Source organism: Anomaloglossus baeobatrachus, chromosome 5 (assembly GCF_048569485.1).
Source record: "Anomaloglossus baeobatrachus isolate aAnoBae1 chromosome 5, aAnoBae1.hap1, whole genome shotgun sequence".
Taxonomy (NCBI): domain Eukaryota; kingdom Metazoa; phylum Chordata; class Amphibia; order Anura; family Aromobatidae; genus Anomaloglossus; species Anomaloglossus baeobatrachus.
Genome location: NC_134357.1, coordinates 43,081,455 through 43,102,100, shown reverse-complemented (window position 1 = coordinate 43,102,100; position 20,646 = coordinate 43,081,455). Strand labels below are relative to the sequence as shown.

The following is a 20,646-nucleotide window of genomic DNA, read 5'->3' as shown; positions in this document are numbered from 1 at the left end:
CACTCACTGTTGCAAAACAAACCTACTTCTCATCCCTCATATCTTCTCTCTCTCACAACCCTAAACAGCTATTCAACACTTTCAATTCTCTCCTCCGTCCCCCGGCACCACCTCCCTCTCCTCTCATCTCAGCTGAAGACTTTGCCTCTTTCTTCAAGCGGAAGATTGACAACATCAGAGCAAGCTTTGGCCCACAATCACCACAGCCCCTCATCATAGCTACTCATCCCTCTTCCTCCAAATCCAGCTTCTCCACCATGACAGAAAACAATCTCTCCACTCTACTCTCAAGATCACATCTAACCACCTGTGCACTGGACTCGCTCCCATCGCACCTCATCCCCAACATCACCGCAGTCCTCATCCCAGCCCTAACCCATCTCTTCAACCTATCACTAACAACTGGTGTATTCCCTTCATGCTTTAAACATGCCTCTATTACACCCATCCTCAAAAACCCCTCCCTTGACCCATCCTCTGTGTCAAACTATCGCCCCATATCCCTTCTCCCCTATGCCTCAAAAGTACTGGAACAGCATGTCCATCTTGAATTGTCCTCATACCTCTCCTCCTGCTCCCTCTTTGACCGGCTTCAATCTGGCTTCCGACCACATCATTCTACCGAAACTGCCCTAACCAAAGTCACCAATGATCTACTAACCGCCAAAGCCACGCGACACTACTCTATCCTCCTCCTCCTGGACCTGTCCTCTGCCTTCGACACAGTAGACCATTCCCTCCTACTACAGATTCTCTCATCTCTGGGCATCACAGACTTGGCCCTATCTTGGATCTCCTCATACCTAACCGACCGAACTTTCAGCGTCTCCCATTCTCACACCACTTCCTCATCTCGCCCCCTATCTGTCGGTGTCCCCCAAGGCTCAGTTCTTGGACCCCTGCTGTTCTCCATCTACACCTTCGGCCTGGGACAGCTCATAAGAGTCCCACGGCTTCCAGTATCATCTCTATGCCGATGACACACAGATCTACCTCTCTGGACCTGACATTACCTCTCTACTAACCAAAATTCCACAATGTCTGTCTGCTATTTCATCCTTCTTCTCTGCACGATTCCTAAAACTTAACATGGACAAAACAGAGTTCATTGTCTTTCCTCCTCCTCACTCATCTCCTCCAACAAGCCTTTCCATCAAACTTGATGGTTGCTCACTCACCCCAGTCTCACAAGCTCGTTGCCTTGGAGTAACCCTCGACTCTGCTCTATCCTTCAAGCCACACATTCAAGCCCTCTTCAACTCATGCCGATTACAACTCAAAAATATCTCCCGGATCCGTGCTTTCCTTAACCAAGAATCTGCAAAAAGATTAGTGCATGCCCTCATCATCTCCCGCCTCGACTACTGCAACCTCCTGCTTTCTGGCCTCCCTTCCAACACTCTTGCACCCCTCCAATCTATCCTAAACTCTGCGGCCCGCTTAATCCACCTCTCCCCTCGCTACTCCCCAGCCTCGCCACTCTGCCAATCCCTTCACTGGCTTCCCATCGCCCAACGACTCCAGTTCAAAACATTAACCATGACATACAAAGCCATCCACAACCTGTCTCCTCCCTACATCTGTGACCTAGTCTCCCGGTACCTACCTGCACGCAACCTCAGATCCTCACAAGATCTCCTTCTCTGCTCCTCTCTTATCTCCTCTTCCCACAATCGCGTACAAGATTTCTCCCGTGCACCCCCCATACTCTGGAACGCTCTACCTCAGTACATCAGACTCTCTACTACCGTGGAAAGCTTCAAGATGAACCTCAAGACCCACCTCTTCCAACAAGCCTACAACCTACAATAGCCCTCAGTCCAGTAGACCACTGCGCAACCAGCTCTGTCCTCACCTATTGTACCATCACCCATTCACTGTAGACTGTGAGCCCTCGCGGGCAGGGTCCTCTCTCCTCCTATACCAGTCTGTCTTGTACTGTTAATGATTGTTGTGCGTATACCCTCTCTCACTTGTAAAGCGCCATGGAATAAATGGCGCTATAATAATAAATAATAATAATAATAATAATAATGTGAGCTGTGTCTATCCCAGTAATATAGACTGGATAGGAGCTTTGTGTGTCACTCCCAGTATTTTAAACTGGATGTGAGCTATGTATATCGTTCCCAGTAATATAGGCTGGATGTGAGCTCTGTGTCTCCCAGTAATACAGGCTGGATGTGAGGTCCATTTGTTTGCAGGGTGCTATTCTCTTCATTATTCATAGTTCAGCACAGCTTCTATGCTGCACTTATGTCTTCTTCATGTGTTTTGCTTCTTGTCTATGCCCTGTTTTTGTCTGCTTACTATATATTTTCCCCTCAATCCACTGCTAATCTGTGAACAAATTCTTCCATCATGTTATCTCTAACACAAAGAGGAGAAAGGAGAGAACAGAAAGAAGTTAGCAGCAGGAGATCTGACCAACTTGTATGTTTTTTTTTTTACTGCAGAGTACTTAGCTAGATAAAAGAACTTGCAGATACATAGCAGCAGCAAAATGGTACTACATTTTTGCTGAAAACTACTTAGAAAGTTGCTCAACTTTGCATTTAGGAGGCAAAGGAAGCCAAATCTGTGCTAAAAGTGTATACAACTCTAAAAAGGAGGAGTCTGTCAACCCCCAAATCACTAACTAAGCCACTTACAGAATTATATAGTGGACTTTTCCAGTATATAAAAATCCTACCTGTAGTATAGATTTTAGTGGAATTAAAGTGCACACTGACACAGCTGGAACTCAGCCACACAGTGTATGCGGCACAGCATGGAGCTGCAGCTGCAGACAGGAGCCAGTGAGGAGAGCACACACTGATGCTTTTGATTGGTCCATGACTCGGAAACTGCAGGGTCCATGTGCTCTGATCGCTGGCTCCTGTCTGCAGCCGCTGCTCAGGACTATACTGCAGACAGCAGACAGAGATGAGAGCGCACATTCATACCAAGCACGGCTGGGCTACTGCAGTGTCGGTGAGCACTAATCGCTGGCTCCTGTCTGCGGCTGTGGCTCAGTACTACAGTGTGTGCAGAATTATTAGGCAAGTTGTATTTTAGAGGATTTTTTTTTTATTATTGATCAACAACTATGTTCTCAATCAACCCAAAAGACTCAAATATCAAAGCTTAATATTTTGGAAGTTGTAGTGTTTTTTTTTTTAGATTTGGCTATCTTAGGAGGATATCTGTTTGTGCTGGTAACTATTACTGTGCAGAATTATTAGGCAACTTAATAAAAAACAAATATATTCCCATCTCACTTGTTTATTTTCACCAGGTAAACCAATATAACTGCACAAAATTTAGAAATAAATATTTCTGACATGCAAAAACAAAACCCCAAAAAATTAGTGACCAATATAGCCACCCTTCTATATGATGACCCTCAACAGCCTACCATCCATAGATTCTGTCAGTTGCTTGATCTGTTTATGATCCACATTGCATGCAGCAGCCACCACAGCCTCCAGACACTGTTCCAAGAGGTGTACTGATTTCCCTCCCTGTAGATCTTACATTTTATGAGGGACCACAGGTTCTCTATGGGGTTCAGATCAGGTGAACAAGGGGGCCATGTCATTATTTTTTCATCTTTTAGATCTTTACTGGCCAGCCATGCTGTGGAGTAGTTGGATGCATGTGATGTTGCATTGTCCTGCATGAAAATCATGTTTTTCTTGAATGATACCGACTTCTTCCTGTACCACTGCTTGAAGAAGTTGTCTTCCAGAAACTGGCAGTAGGTCTGGGAGTTGGGCTTCGCTCCATCCTCAACCCGAAAAGGTCCCACAAGTTGATCTTTGATGAAACCAGCCCATACTAGTCCCCACCTCCACTTTGCTGGTGTCTGAGTCGGAGTGGAGCTCTCTGCCCTTTACTGATCCAGCCTCTGGCCCATCCATCTGCCCCATCAAGAGTCAGTCTCATTTCATCAGTCCATAAAACCTTTGAAAAATCAGTCTTAAGATATTTCTTGGCCCAGTCTTGACATTTTATCTTATGTTTCGTGTTCAAAGGTGGTGGTTTTTCAGCCTTCCTTACCTTGGCCATGTCCCTGAGTATGGCACACCTTGTGCTTTTTGATACTCCAGTAACGTTGCAGCTCTGAAATATGGACAAACTGGTGGCAAATGGCATCTTGGCAGCTTCACGCTTGATTTTCCTCAATTCATGGGCAGTTATTTTGCGCCTTTTTTGCCCCACATGCTTCTTGCGACCCTGTTGGCTATTTGCCATGAAACGCTTGATTGTTCGGTAATCACGCTTCAAACGTTTGGCAATTTCAAGACTGCTGCATCCCTCTGCAAGACATCTCACAATTTTAGACTTTTCAGAGCCCGTCATATCTCTCTTCTGACCCATTTTGCCAAAGGAAAGGAAGTTGCCTAATAAGTAAGCACACCTTATATAGGGTGTTGATGTCATTACACCGCACCCCTCCTCATTACAGAGAGGCACATCACCTGATTTACTTAATAGGTAGTTGTCTCAAGCCTATACAGCTTGGAGTAGGACGACATGTATAGAAAGTATCATGTGATCAAAATACTCATTTGCCTAATAATTCTGCACACAGTGTATAGGTATACAGGAGCCAGAGATGAGAGCGCACATTGATATTAAGCATGGCTGGGCTCCTGCAGTGTCGGTGTGGAGGTGCAGAGCCACTCATGGAGTTCACGCAACACTCGCTTGAGGGCTGTCAATCAAGATATGACAAAGTGCTCGGTCTGCAAACAGAGGGTTTATTCTGGCAACTAAACCACCAGTTTCTCTTACATTATCCAATCTATTGCCTGCAGACAATCCACTATATTCTATTATATTCACATCCGCTAAGGATCATTATAGAGGAAAAAGAATAACCAAATTACTGATTCTCAATGATAACTTGTTGTGCCTTCATTATTTTGAACTGCACGGCATGACTGACACCCAAGCGCACATATATATGTATCTACCTATCTCTGTGCCTTGGGTAATGTATGCAGCGTCCTTCAGCAATGCATATATCACCTTGGCACAGATAGAATGGTGCAGGAGACATCAAGGTTATGTATCTTGCAGCACAGTAGCTAAATCCTAACCTATATTACATTCTGGAGAGCGGTGCAATTAAGGTCTTGGCAACGATGTACAATTTTAATTGGGAAGCGGAATAAATAAAACATCAAACAAAACGGGGGGAGGGGGTGACGGTGTATAGTTATGTGCACAGTTTGGAGGAATAAATACATCCCCCCCCCCTTAAAATTAACATAATAAAATATGAAATCTGTTAAAAAAAACCCACAAACTGCTTATCCGGACATTATTCTTCTGATGCATCCCTTCTCTGTGCTGATGTGCTACTGAGAAGAGGACCACTTAATAATGCTCGGTGCATAGAAAAAAAACCCAATCCTATAAAAGGTGTTTACTGGTGCAGAAAAGCCACCATAAATCTTATTGTCAACCAGTGCATGTAGAATCAGCCAGTTGTGTGCAGTCATTTTCCACATGTGAATACATATAACCGTGCCGGGGCGCCGAGCAGAGCTATTCTCACTATGGACAAATACAGCTAAATTTGCACTGATCACAAACCATGCATGGGATCATCAGTTTACAGACCCTGTGGATTTGTAATGGGGTCAGACAAGATTTAAAGGGGGAATATGTTATCATTCAATGGGTGAATCACTTATTATAGCGCCTGTCGGAACAGCAGTGCACAAAGGATGTGCAGCTCTGTGCTAAGGAGGCATGTGGCTTTTGGGCCCAGGGGCCTGCCGAAGAAGGTCGCTAAACATGCTCCCTTACTCCAGGCCCATATTGCCGAACAGGTTCCCTTACTTCAGGACACAAAACACGTTCCCTTACTTCAGGTCCCACTGCCAACAGGCTCCCTTATTTCAGGTACCGCCACCGAAAAGGCTCCCTTACTCCAGGCCCTGCTGCCAAACAGGCTCCCTTATTTAAGGCCCCAAATCATGTCCCCTTACTCAACACCTCGCTGCCGAAAAAGCTCCCATATTCCAGGCCCTGCCACCAAACAGGTTCCCTTATTTCAGGCCCCAAAACATGTTTTCTTACTCCAGGCCCTGCCGCCGAATAGGCTCCATTACTCCAGGCCAACCGCGGAACAGGCTCCATTATTTCAGGCCCCAAACATGCTCCCTTACTCCAGTTCTCCACTGCTGAACAGGCTCCCTTACTCCAGGCCCTCCCGCCAAATAGGCTCCCTTACTCCAGGTCCTGCCGCCAAACAGGCTTTCTTACTCCAGGGTCAAGTAGGTGCATAGGTTAGCAAAATTGCAACCGAAATACATGGTATACCTATTGAATTGTTAGGGTGCTTTCCCATTTGTGTCTCATCAGTCAGGTCCGTTGCTGTGTCGAAACGACGCATCCGTCTTTTTTTAGGGTTGCTAACGGACCTCTGTGGATTACGTCGGACCTGGAGGGGTATTTGGGGATTTTAATAAAGTGGTGAAAGAGGGTGGGTTTTTTTCGTCTTTTATTTCAAATAAAGGATTTTTTGCGTGTATGTGATTATTTACTTTCACTACAGATTAATCATGGGGGGTGTCTCAGTCGCCTGCCATGATTAACCTAGGACTTAGTGGCAGCTATGGGCTGCCATTAACTCCTTATTACCCCGATTGCCACTGCACCAGGGCAATTCGGGATGAGGCGGGTAGAGTCCCGGGACTGTCGCATCTAATGGATGCGGCAATTCCGGGAGGCTGCTGGCTGTTATTTTTAAACTAGGGGGCTCCCCATAACGTACGGTTCCCCATCCTGAGAATACCAGCCTTCAGCCGTGTGGCTTTATCTTGGCTGGTATCAAAATTGGGGGGACCGCACACCAGTTTTTTTTTTAAATTATTTATTTATTGTACCGCACAATATAGACCCGCCCACCGTTGGCTGTGATTTGTTGCAGTGAGACAGCTGTCACTCAGCTGGGGGGGTGCACATCTGACTGCAACCAATCATAGGTGCCGGTGGGCGGGGGAAGCAGTGAATACAAGATGGAATAATGAGCGGCCAGCATTTTCAAAAGCAGGAGAAGCCGCCAGAGCAGTGTGACAGCTGTGCAGCACCGCACCGGTGATCGGTGAGTATGAGAGAGGGGGTGAGAGGGAGAGACCGACCGAGAGAGATTGAGAGACCAGGAGTGATTTTAAACAATTTAGATTGTTCTGCTGGACATGCTGAGCATGCTCAAAAGAACGTGACGGAATCCATCAGTGGATTCCGCCGCTTAGCGCATTGTGGCGAAATCCGCCACCATAGACAATCATTTGACACCTTGGCGGATTCCAATGTAATCTGCCAAAATGCGTGGTTTTAACGGCACCAAAAACGTTACATGCTGCGTTCCCTCCGCCCGACACTGCATCAAAATAACGACTCCGCGTCGGCCAGCGAATGCAACGCAGACACTTGCATCACAGTGCGTATGCAATAAAAGTCTATGGAGAATAGCGCAGTCCATTAACGGACTGCGCTATTTTCCATAGCGGTGACTTGCGATGAACCCAAGTGTGAAAGCGCCGTTACTTAAAGGTACCCTAATTGGATCCTGAGACACAGGGATACATTTTTTTTTTCTAAGACCTGGACCGTTGACTGTTGACCATGGACGAATAGGAGTCAATTTGATAGGTCAGGCTCCCTATATTATAAACACAATTGTGAAATAATATAATACAGATATCTGATTAGATGCCAGGATAATTGTAGAGTGGTACTATTTGTGTGTTTTTTGGCGTATCTATTGAAGGTGGGAGTTATATTCACAATTTTAATAATAAAGTGTTTTGTATTATGTCACTTTTTGTAATAAATATATTTTTTTAAATTAGAAGCCTTTAGAGTCTGTGACAATTCCTTACTCCAGGCCCTGCTGCCAAACAGGCTCCCTTACTCCGGGCCCTGCTGCCAAACAGGCTCCCTTACTCCAGGCCCTGCCGCCAAACAGGCTCCCTTCCTCCGGGCCCTGCCGCCAAACAGGCTCCCTTAATCCAGGCCCTGCCGCCAAACAGGCTCCCTTAATCCAGGCCCTGCCGCCAAACAGGCTCCCTTACTCCGGGCCCTGCCGCCAAACAGGCTCCCTTAATCCAGGCCCTGCCGCCAAACAGGCTCCCTTACTCCGGGCCCTGCCGCCAAACAGGCTCCCTTAATCCAAGCCCTGCCGCCAAACAGGCTCCCTTACTCCGGGCCCTGCCGCCAAACAGGGTCCCTTACTCCGGGCCCCGCCGCCAAACAGGCTCCCTTACTGCAGGCCCCGCCGCCAAACAGGCTCCCTTACTCCGGGCCCCGCCGCCAAACAGGCTCCCTTACTCCAGGCCCTGCCTCCAAACAAGCTCCCTTACTCCGGGCCCTGCCGCCAAACAGGCTCCCTTACTCCAGGCCCTGCCTCCAAACAAGCTCCCTTGCCTCGGGATTTGCTGCACAGGCTGTCCACTCATTGTCGTGCCGCAGAGGCTCCCGCCTAGGTTCCCGTTGCAAACCTCCCCGCACAGCATTGTGCAATATAGTCTCCCTCCCGTAAACCTTCCTTCAGTGATTTTTACAGCATACATACACCTAATTGAGCTTTTACTGACCCGAAAAAGTAAAATTCTATTCTCAAAAGAGTAAATCGAAGAATATCGTCCTTGTTTGTTCTCAGGATGTACCTGCTATATAGTTAAAGCCATCGGCCAGGAAGGCTAAACTACGAAACTCATTAGGGGTTATATGCTGGAACAGGAAAGCAAGCAGCTGTACTTCCCTGTGACAGGTGGGCGGAAATTGTTCTCCGGTTACAAACAAAATATGAAGATGAGCAAAAAAAAAAAATAAATAAAACAAAAAAAAACACACACTGGGAAGAAGACTCAAGTGCCAAAAAGTAAGGATTAACCATCTATAATACCTTCAAAATACCTGCTCTAATTTCTGGTATGATGGAATCTATTACATTTTATGAATTCTGCTTGCTGTCAGTAGATGGAAGCAATCATTTAGATTCAATGGCGGAAAATAATAGGCTATGGCGGACACAACAAACGGCACTCATACAGTGCACGTTGTAAGGACACGTGTGCGGCCAATAAATATGGTCGGAGTATTTCCATTCCCTGACAGCAAGCAGTGATCTAGAAAGAAAGAATAGCGAACAGTGACAATCATTGTGCAGGGTTTAATATTTATAACATAAAGCTTCTCCGGTATTCCCTATAGACATGTTATACATGGATGGCGGTTGTAAGGCTCGGTGATGGGTGGATTTCCTCTTAGTGTTATTGGGGTCTGCACTCACTTGTTTTGCATCATGTTCATTATAACCCAGTCCGAGGGGTACACGTTCTTCCCGATGAGATTCTTAAACATGATAAAGGTTTCCATAAGAAAGTCCTAAAGGAAAAGGTAAAAAAAAAAAAAAAGGCAAAATGAGAGCTGCACCATATGTGCCAGAGCAAGATTGTGGACCCGGCGGGTTCATGATTAAAGTGTATAAGTATGCCGCCCCCCGCCCTCCCCCATGTAACGCTACAGGTCTGCAGCAGCGATCACACTGGTGGTGATAACAGCTCAGTATGAGGATTGGGTCATGCAGTGCAAACAATGAGTGCAGGCTGCAGGGGTCAGCCACAATATGGTATCAGCAAGGAATGAAAGTTGTCAGCCTGGGTAGTGAAAGGCAATGATTTCCCCATTTGTCAACGCGGTAATAAAAAAAAAGCAGAAACTTAGAAGTCCCTCAAAAAGCCAAATGCAGAAATTTTTTCTGCAATGTTTTTTTTGCAGGAGTTCACAGATAAATACACAATAAACGTTTATTGCATTTTTTTAAGCTTTTTTTTTTTTTAACTACAGATCTTAGTGTGTTTCTTTAGATAATGCTTGAATACTTCTGGACACCATAGATGATAAACGTCCAAGCGGACTGTGTCCTATTCTGCTGTGACATTCTAAATCATCACTGTACCATAAAGCAAGAGAAGGGAAGTGGCTGTCAGACACAGCCAGACTCCCCATAAAGAAGACAGATTACTATAAACACAGCGCTACACTTCCCAATCGCTGGACACCCAGCGATAAACAAGGCGCTGGACACCCAGCGATAAACAAGGCGCTGGACACCCAGCGATAAACAAGCGCTGGACACCCAGCGATAAACAAGCGCTGGACACCCAGCGATAAACAAGCGCTGGACACCCAGCGATAAACAAGCGCTGGACACCCAGCGATAAACAAGCGCTGGACACCCAGCGATAAACAAGCGCTGGACACCCAGCGATAAACAAGCGCTGGACACCCAGCGATAAACAAGCGCTGGACACCCAGCGATAAACAAGCGCTGGACACCCAGCGATAAACAAGCGCTGGACACCCAGCGATAAACAAGCGCTGGACACCCAGCGATAAACAAGCGCTAGACACCCAGCGATAAACAAGGCGCTGGACACCCAGCGATAAACAAGCCCTGGACACCCAGCGATAAACAAGCGCTGGACACCCAGCGATAAACAAGCGCTGGACACCCAGCGATAAACAAGCGCTGGACACCCAGCGATAAACAAGCGCTGGACACCCAGCGATAAACAAGCGCTGGACACCCAGCGATGAACAAGCGCTGGACACCCAGCGATAAACAAGCGCTGGACACCCAGCGATAAACAAGCGCTGGACACCCAGCGATAAACAAGCACTGGACACCCAGCATTTCCTAAGTGCCGACAGTGCTTCCTCCTCTGGACCCAGTAGTGGTCTTATGATTGCTAGAGAGGGATCAGGAGCTGCTGGGTCGCAGAAGACGCAGTAAGCTCTGCTATGTAGCCAGAAGGCTGAGTTTTCCCCTATAACTGGGGCTAATAGACCAACACTAGTTACAGTGGAAAATGGAAGTCAGGTAAAAAAAACAAAACAAAAAAACAAAACAATCTTTTATAACATTAGAGGGGACAAATTATGTGAAACAAATAAAAAAAAATATACAACAATACAAAAATTAATAAATGGAAAAAAGCCACTACCAATACACACAATTGCTGTTCCAGGCCATGTACATGTAAAATACAAATAAAAAAAATCAACAAAGCATGTATGCGTTATATCCAAGTAAGGATTTAAATGTATAAAAGGTGTTTCAGTGGTCCATTGTGGTAATAAAGTAAAAAAAAACAAAACAATTTTACTTTTTCACTAATATCTCCAGATATCAGCAAGAAAAAAATATGATAAAAAACATAAAATTAAGTACCACAAAAAGTTGCAAAAATTATTTCAGTATTCAAACAAGAAAAAAATATAAATCACCTCTTAATATGTGTATGGAAAAAAAAATGTGCATGGTCAGAACCACGGGGGTAAACAGCCCAGTCTTGGCAATTGCGTTTTTACATTGTTTTACATGCATTTTTTCCATGACTTTCCATATAGGTAAAACATAAAATGCACAAGTTCCACAATGTATACATTTTCATGAAATCATTTAAAATTACTTTGTAACATGACCTAAGGAACAAAAAAAAACAAAAAACAACTCACCACAACATCAGTCCTCATCTTCCCAAAGGTCTTAATAAGGTGGCCATAGTGGTAATCTTCCATTTGCCTTAATATGGCCGTCATGGAGGCAACAAAATTTCCCTAGAAGAAGAAACCAAATAAAAAGTTATACGTTCCATTTATACTTTTATATAAAAAAACTGAAATACATAGAAAAAAAAATGATATAATCTATCTAATTATATATAGTTATCCGCTACCTGGCATCACTATTAGTATACTGCGTTAATGGTTTCCTTCTCAGATTGCACAGGTTAGACCAGTCCTGGGCAAATTGCGACTTGCTGGCCACATGCGGCCCTTTGGCTGTTTGGATGTAGCCCACGGACTTTATGCAGTGGTGTCCTGCACCACAAGGCCGCCATCCACTTCACTTTCACTGCTATTGCATCCTCAGGATGAGTAGGTTTTTGTTTTGTTTTTTTTTTGTTTTTTTACATCATTCTGCAAGAGAAATGTTGACATAAAACTGGAAAAGGGCTGTGTGGGAGGATCATTCTGCATGGGTGAGTGGGTGTGGATCTAAAACTGGGGGGGCTGTGTGGGGCCATACTATTGTGTAAGGGGGCTATGTGTGGCCATACTATTGTGTAAGGGGGCTATGTGTGGCCATACTATTGTGTAAGGGGCTGTGTGGGGCCATACTATTGTGGAAGGGGGCTATGTGAGGCCATGCTATTGTGTAAGGGGCTGTGTGGGGCCATACAATTGTGTAATGGGGCTGTGTGGGGCCATACTATTGTGGAAGGGGGCTGAGTGGGGCCATACTATTGTGGAAGGGGGCTATGTGTGGCCATACTATTGTGTAAGGGGGCTATGTGTGGCCATACTATTGTGTAAAGGGTCTGTGTGGGGCCATACTATTGTGTAAAGGGTCTGTGTGGGGCCATACTATTGTGGAAGAGGGCTACGTGAGGCCATGCTATTGTGTAAGAGGCTGTGTGGGGCCATACTATTGTGTAAGGGGGCTGTGTGAGGCCATACTATTGTGTGGGGGTATACTATTGTGTAAGGGGGCTGTATGCGGCCATACTACTGTGCAAGGGGGCTGTGTGTGGATCTAATATTGTATAATGGAGTTGTGTGGGGGCATACTATTGCATAAGGGGGCTGTGTGGGGGCATACCATTGTGTAAGGGGGCTATGTGGAGTATACTATTGTGCAAGGGTGCTGTGCGGATCTTATACTGTATAATGGGGCTGTGTGGGAGGATACTATTGTGTAAGGGGGGTGTGTGGATCTAATACTGTATAATGGGGCTATGTGGGAGGATACTATTGTGTAAGGGGGGGGGTGGATCTAATATTGTATAATGGGGCTGTGTTGGGGCATACTACTGCGTAAGGAGACGTACTATCGTGTATTGGAAATGTAATACTGTATAAGGGGGCTGTATGGGGACATATTATTGTGTAAGGGGGCTATGTGTGGACATACTATTTTGTAAAAAGGCTGTGTGGGAACATCATTCTTAGTAGGTGGCTGTGTGTGGATATAATACTGTGTATGGGGGCTGTGTGGGGACATACTATTGTGTAAGAGGTCTCTTCTGCATGGGGAGCTATAGGGACATAATATTGTGTAGTGAGGCTTTGTGGAGAGGTCATACTATGTAGGAGAGCTGTGTGAGGACATCATCCTGTTTGAGGTGACAGAATACTATGTGAGGACATCATACTGTACGTGGGGGCTGTGGGTATCATTTTGTATTGGGAGCGGTTGATCAAAATACAAGGGCTGAATAGCAGGAGCAGTATGATTTCCCACTTTATCTAAACATTCTAAAAAGCTGTACATTAGATGGTTTTGACTCGCTGCTACAGGTAAGAATACATGTTACAATATGCCCTAGTCAATAGACAATTCTGCTCAATATTACGTGATAATGTAATTGCTCACCCCTGGCTTAGTGGGAACACTTTGAATAGGTCTTCAATATCAGGTCAATGGTTAAGGAAAGGGCGAGGAAAAAGGTAAAACCTAATTTGACCCATTCCCTAGTGCTCGTGCTTACAAGCTCTTTGCTTTAGAGCTTGTAAATGCTGCTTTAATCCAGCCTGGCCTAGCTGTCCATCTCCTCCTCTGATGCTGCAGAGCCAGCAGAAATGGAGATCGCACGGCTCGGGACGATCATTCAGAGGCACAAGGTTCCCTTAAGTAAGGGGAGAGGTGCGCTCCTGAAGATCGGATACAGAGAACAACCCTTTAAAGTTTACTTTTTCCATTCCAAAAATCTGCTGACGAGCTCCGAGAACCCTCAGTGCGAGTGCTGCCGAGCCTTCGGTAACCTCATTTGCTCTACGTTTCATGTCATGCATTATCCCCGGCTGCATTATTAATCAGATTTTTTTTTCTTTCAGCCTAGATGGAGAACTATTTTAAGCAACGGGAAACTTTGTCAGCGAGACTCGTCTTCCAATTTATATAATGTCATACAATAAAAAAAAAATCGATAGACTCTTGATGTAACCATCCTAAAAGAAAAAAATAAATGAAAAAAAAATAAAATAAAATTATATATATATATATATATATATATATATACACATATATATATATATATATTAATATATTAATATATATATATATATATATATATATATATAAGTTGGAGGAAGAAATGATACTTTAATGTTTCCTGCTCCTTTACTGCCGAGTGTATTTCAAGTGGACACCAAGATATTGGTTTACTTATTAAAAGCATTATGAACAGTGACATCGGCAATTTATAGCAAATCCGTGTTTTATGGGGGAGATAAGGAAGAACATTCATCTTCATCATGAGCCAAACAAAAGCTGGGTTTTGCACGTTGAGGTGGCTGCATTAGAGCCGGCGTCTAATAAACACATTTACAGTATTATTTTTTTTTTTCTCCATAGTCACTCCTGGTAAAAAACGCATTAGCCTGTGTTTCGAGTCATGTCTGATTGCTATAATCATCAATCAAAATATGTTAGAAAGGTTAAGACAAAACTGCAAAATACATCTGAAGCCGGCGCAGAAATCATTCCGTATGCATGCAATTTGGGTCCCTAGAAGCATAAAAACCCATTTCTGCTAACAGGCTTTTCATAGAATTTGAAGGGACATTACGGTGAAGTGCTCTCCCCCGGCCGCCGCATTCTAGATTGGAATCAAAGCTATTATTGCGCCGTATCAGGGGCTGAGCGGCATTTTAAGGGATTTTAACAAAACTTCCGTGCGTTTTCCGCCACTGACCCATCAATCTGAATTACACGCCGAAGCAGCGGTTGCTTAAGACGTGTACACAGTGTTAATATACGAGTGTCTATCACCTCGCCGCAGCGGCGTGAGAAATACAATGCAGGTGCTGAGTGCTTATTCAAGGGGGTGATGTTCAGCTGTGCTAGAAAGCAATGGACCGGAAGCCACACACAGAGAAAATCCCAGGCAACAGGTCTCCGGTGCTCACAGATTACATTACAGGACTACTGATTGTAATGTATCGCTGCACATCACGCACCGGCGACGGATCGGCAGCCGGTCACTGATCAGTTCACTGCCCGACTATTTGGGTGCTGCATCAAGGGAGTTTTCAGATTTGTGTAATATTGACAGATATGGAAAGCCTATCAGCCAGTATTCCGCATTTCAAAAAAAATCTAATAATCTGGCAAATCAGTGCATCCTAATTTTAGAGACAGAGTCGCTAATGTTATATCGCTGCACATTACGGACAGGCGACGGATCGGGAGTCGGTCACTTATCAGTTTATTGCCCAACTATTGGGGCTCTGCATCAAGGGAGTTTCCAGTTTTGTGTAATATCGACAATCCTAACATCCAGTATTCCGCATTTCAAAAAATCTGATAATCTGGCAAATCGGTGCATCCTAATTCTACATGGCCAAATCTCTAAAATTATATTGCAGCACATTACGAACAGGCGATGGATCGGGAGTCGGTCACTTATCAATTTAATGCCCGACTCTTGGGGTTTTTGCATCAAAGGAGTTTCTAGGATTGTGTAATATTGACAATCCTTTCATCCACTATTCCGTACTTCCAAAAAATCTGATAATCTGGCAAATCAGTGCATCCTAATTTTAGGGACCAAATCGATAATGTTACATTGCTGCACATTACGAACAGGTCACAGATCGGCAGTCGGTCACTTATCAGTTCTCTGCCCGACTTCTGAGGTTCTGCATCAAGGGAGTTTAAAGATTTGTGTAATATCGACACATATGGAAAACCTTTCATCCAGTATTCTGCATTTTAAAAAATCTAATAATCTGGTAATCTGGCATCCTAATTTTAAGGGCCGAATCGATAATGTTATATCGCTGCACACTACGGACAGGCGACTGTTCGGCAGCCGGTCACTTATCAGTTCACTGCCCGACTATTGGGGCTCTGCATCAAGGGAGATCCAGATTTGTGTAATATTGACAGATATAGAAATCCTTGTATCCAGTAGCCTGCACTTGAAAATTTTATTTGACAATCTGGCAAATTGGTGCATCCTAATTCTACAGGACCGAATCGCTAATGTTATATCGCTGCACATTACGGACATGCGACAGATCGGCAGCCGGTCAGTTATCAGTTTACAGTCAAACTATTGGGGTTCTCTATCAATGGAGTTTCCAGATTTGTGTAATATTGACAATCCTTTCATCCAGTATACCGCATTTCAAAAATCCGATAACTTATAATGTGGTTAATCTATTACAAAGCTCCATTTTCAGTACGTGAGGTTTCCGTGCCTATTTCCCTATGATAACACTTCTGACAGCTTGATATCATATGGACATTTGGCCTTCTAGTAAACGACTTAGGGGGGAAATTGATCATGAGTGAAGTTTCAAAGGCAACCTACACTTTTACACAGAAGTGGTATAACTGATTAGAAGCTTGTCCCCGATAAATATTATACAATTTTTGTAGCAATCAAAAGTCCCAGCCATGAGAATTTACTATAGTAGTCATATGCAAATAAGGCTGACAGTGCACTGGGGGCGTGTCAATGTGCTTGGAAGAAAAAGGCCAAGTGCAGACATGTTCCCCAGCGCACTTCTAGTGTAGAAACCATATGCAAATCAGACTGGAAGTACAAAATACCATATCACACCATCAACAGAGCGAGAGATGAGTGAGCAATCAAAAAATATTTATTCCAAGCAAATCAAACGGTCCATACCATAATCCACCATACAGAGGGTAAACATAGTCCAGAAACACAAATATAGTCCAGTAAGCGATAAATGTCCCGGGGATCAGTCAAACTCCTCCAGCAGTCCTTCTCCAGGGAAATTGGGGTTTCTCACAGTCTTTCTGGGATTCTGGCTGCAGCCTCAGCTTTTCCCTCAGGTTCGATTCTTCTCTCTTCTCCTTTCCAGCCTAACTGACCAATTCTTCAGGTAAGCAGAGAGTTTAGGTGGATCCCAGGCCCCCCTCCCCCAGACCTAGGGACAGAAGCACTACAGGGGGTGATTACCTACAGACAATACAATGTACACAGAAGCAATACAGAGAATGGACAGTGAACCACGCCTAAAATATGAACCTACACAGCATGATACACAACCCCCCATATTCCACAATCATACACCGTAAAAAACGCTGTAAAAACGCCATTAAAAACACACCAAAAGCCTGTCCAAAAAGCATACCAAAAACGCAGAAAACCACCAAGAGACTTCGTGCCACAAGATCAGGTTTTGGCCAGAAAAAAAAGCACCAAAAACGCCCTGTGATAACCTAACTTTTACCCTTTTGCTTGTAAGTGTATGTGCCATTAAGGGTCTCAACGCATAACTGAAACACATCCACTGGCCCAAATTCACCTTATGGAGGCCACAACAATGTCCTTTGAGTCTACAGGGTGGTACGTCAGTACATATATTCAGTATATATATTTTATTCTTACAGAACACAGCCAACATCTTGTGGTCGCACCATAAAAAAATTTAAAAATGTATCTTGTATGGATTCCTAAACGGCATACATCGAGCCTTCCTTAGCAGGTCTTCCCCACTACATTCAATGTGAACAGAGCCTTACAGTGAACCTTCTAATTATTAGATTTTCAAAAATACTTTTAGAAAAAAAGCCTTAATGTATTATATTGTCCACAGCTTCATTTTTCTGATACGGAGCACCCCCTACATATTCACAGTATATAAAGATAGAATTTGTCTATCTGGAGCCACCACTAGCTGGAACTCAGCATTTAAAGGGAATCTGTCACCAGTTTTCTGCTCCCCATCTGAGAGCAGCATAATGTAGAGACAGAGACCCTGATTCCAGGGATGTGTCACTTTCTAATTTGCTTGCTGTCATTTTGATAAAATCAATGTTTTCTCTGCTGCAGATCTAGCAGTTATACAGCGCTCATGAATATGCTGGACTACCTGCAACAGGCCAAGTAGTCCTGTAATGATAATTACTGCTGATTAATTAGTGATTTTATAAAAACTATACTAAGCTGCTCAGTAAGTGACACATCGCTGGAATCAAGATCTCTGCCACTACATTATGCTGCTCTCAGATTAGGTGGCAAAAACCTGCTTACAGATTCCCTCTAACTCCATACTGGTTATACATTGAACTCAATAATAATAATAAAAAGTATGCATTAGGCTTAGGAGCTCCCTCTAGTGGTGGTGACACGCAGACTTTCATTTGCATCATAAAATAAAAGTGACAGCCAAGAAATTAGGTATACATATATGTATTCATTATATAAATAATTTTTAAATTAACCAGCATGCTTAAAGAGGTTGTACAGGCAAAAGGTGTTCATTATATGGGGGTTGAATTCTGTAAAAATATAGTTAATCATACTCACTTATTGTCACTGGATCCAGGGAAGGGCACTTGTTGTCTGTGCCGGCACCGAAAGCAATGACTTCACTGCTCAACCATTCACCGAAGCGTTGACTGCAAAGATCTGGTGACTTGAAACAGTCATCACTAGATGTTAACCAAGTGGATAAAGTCACCCAACCGCTGCAGCCCATCAGAAGCTGCAGCGGTCTTGTGGCTGGTTGAACGACTCAGTCATTGGTTCCGGTGAAAGCGCAGATTTCAGAGCAGGCTGCCCTGGATCAAGTTGGGGGACAGCAGGTGAGTACAATATATTTTGTTATTTTTATAGACCCCAACACAATTAAAATGCACCTCTTAGGCCCCTTTCACGCATCAATTTTTTGCTGTCAGTCACAATCAGTCGAATTTTGAAAAACCTCATCCGGCGGGCGACTGATCGACTTGTATTAGCGACGGATGGACTCATGTTTCAGCCATCGTTCGATGGATCTGTCTGTGACCGGGTAAGGGACGCCAGGCCGAGGAACAATCCAAAGGGCTTTATTGGAACCACAAGAATAAAGCACCAAACATGAATATAAATCCTTAAAGTCTGCAAGGAGTCCACAACAAAACAACAGACCCGGGGGCGCCTCCCGGTATTCCGACGCCAGGGAAAATATGGCAATGGTCCTTATATGAGTTCCTTGAGTCCAACAGGGTGAACAACAAAACACAATCCCACGTGGCCACTGATCTTCAACCTGTAACAGTCCATACACAGGCACTAGGATCTAGCCTCAGCTATAGATCCTAGTCCTTCTCCAGCCGAGATCCAACTAACTGCCTAACTTGGGTCTCATTGTTATCCTCTCCTGGGATCATCCCCTTAGGTGGGCAGAATGGCCCGCCTCCCCGTGGACATTTGATACCTGAAAGGATTCTAGACGTCCTGGCTCTATTCTGTCTACCAAGTTGTGGATTGGATGAGTCCCATGCTGAGAAGAACAAACAATCTCCCACCAGAAGCAGTACATACAGGACAATCAAGGAGGGACAGACTATTAGGGTACCATCATACTTAGCGACGCTCCAGCGATCCCACCAGCGATCCGACCTGGCAGGGATCGCTGGAGCGTTGCTACATGGTTGCTGGTGAGCTGTCAATCAGGCAGATCTCCACAGCAGAGATCAGCCACCAGCGACCCATGTAACGACGCTGTGCTTGGTAACCATAGTACACATCGGGTTACTAAGCAAAGCGCTTTGCTTATAGTTACCCCATGTGTACCTTGGCTACGTGTGCAGGGAGCCGGCTTCTAGAAGCTGCGGACGCTGGTAACCAAGGAAAATATCGGGTAACCAAGCAAAGTGCTTTGCTTGGTTACCCAATGTGTACCTTGGTTACCAGCATCCGCAGAAGCCGGCTCCCTGCACATTCAGATCGTTGCTCTCTTGCTGTCACACACAGCGATGTGTGCTTCACAGCGGGAGAGCAACGACCAAAAAAATAGTCCAGGACATTCAGCAACAACTGGCGACCTCACAGCAGGGGCCAGGTTGTTGCTGGATGTCACACACAGCAACATCGCTAGGAAGATTGCTGTTGCGTCACAAAAAACGTGACTCAGCAGCGATGTCACTAGCGATGTCGCTTAGTGAAACGTGGCCTTTACACCATGAGCACAGGAGGGGGAGGGACACGCTGTTACACCGTCGAAAATTGTTTGTCCGTCGAACAGACAACGGACAAAGAACGCTTGTTGTCGACGTCGAGAAATCGGACAAAGAACGCTTGTTGTTGACGTCGAGAAATCGGACAGCGACTGATCCGTCGCCGCCCGTCGTTTGGTAGGATGGCAGCCTATAGGCGCAGGATCCGTCGTAATCAGTCAAAGGACGAAATCCGTCGACTGATTCCGTTTTATTAACGGAGCATGCTCCAATTTATCTTATTTAGTATCAAATAGTCAGCAAGTCGGGTCCGTCGCATCAGTTTTTCCACAATCTGCGATGGATCCGTCAAGCCAACAGACTGTGACTGACGGCAAAAAACTGATGTTTGAAAGGGGCCTTACCTGGACAACCCCTTTAAGTTGATGGAAGGAGGAGATTCACTGGAAAAACGGACGTCAATGGTGGAATTAAACATCTAAAATGTAAACCATTATGGTTTATGTTTACAGTCAATCTCTTCTTTTCATCATCATCAAATTTTAAATCTTTGGCCGGTAATTATTTATTGACTATAGCCGCTTAAAAGATTTATCAAAGTATATAATCCCTTGTATCCTTCTGTTTGATACCCGATACACATGTGAAAC

At 44.6% G+C, this 20,646-nt stretch overlaps 1 protein-coding gene across 1 annotated transcript in view; it reads right to left on the bottom strand.

Annotated features, from left to right (window-relative positions):
- The window catches only part of DOCK1 (dedicator of cytokinesis 1), a 523,077-nt gene that overhangs the window by 195,178 nt on the left and 307,253 nt on the right, over positions 1-20,646 (bottom strand). Inside the window, exons 27-28 of the mRNA XM_075351602.1 lie at positions 11,527-11,628; positions 9,296-9,390 (exon numbers count right to left, since the gene is read on the bottom strand). Coding sequence (XP_075207717.1) covers positions 9,296-9,390; positions 11,527-11,628 — 197 coding nt within the window. The remainder of the gene's footprint in view (positions 1-9,295; positions 9,391-11,526; positions 11,629-20,646) is intronic.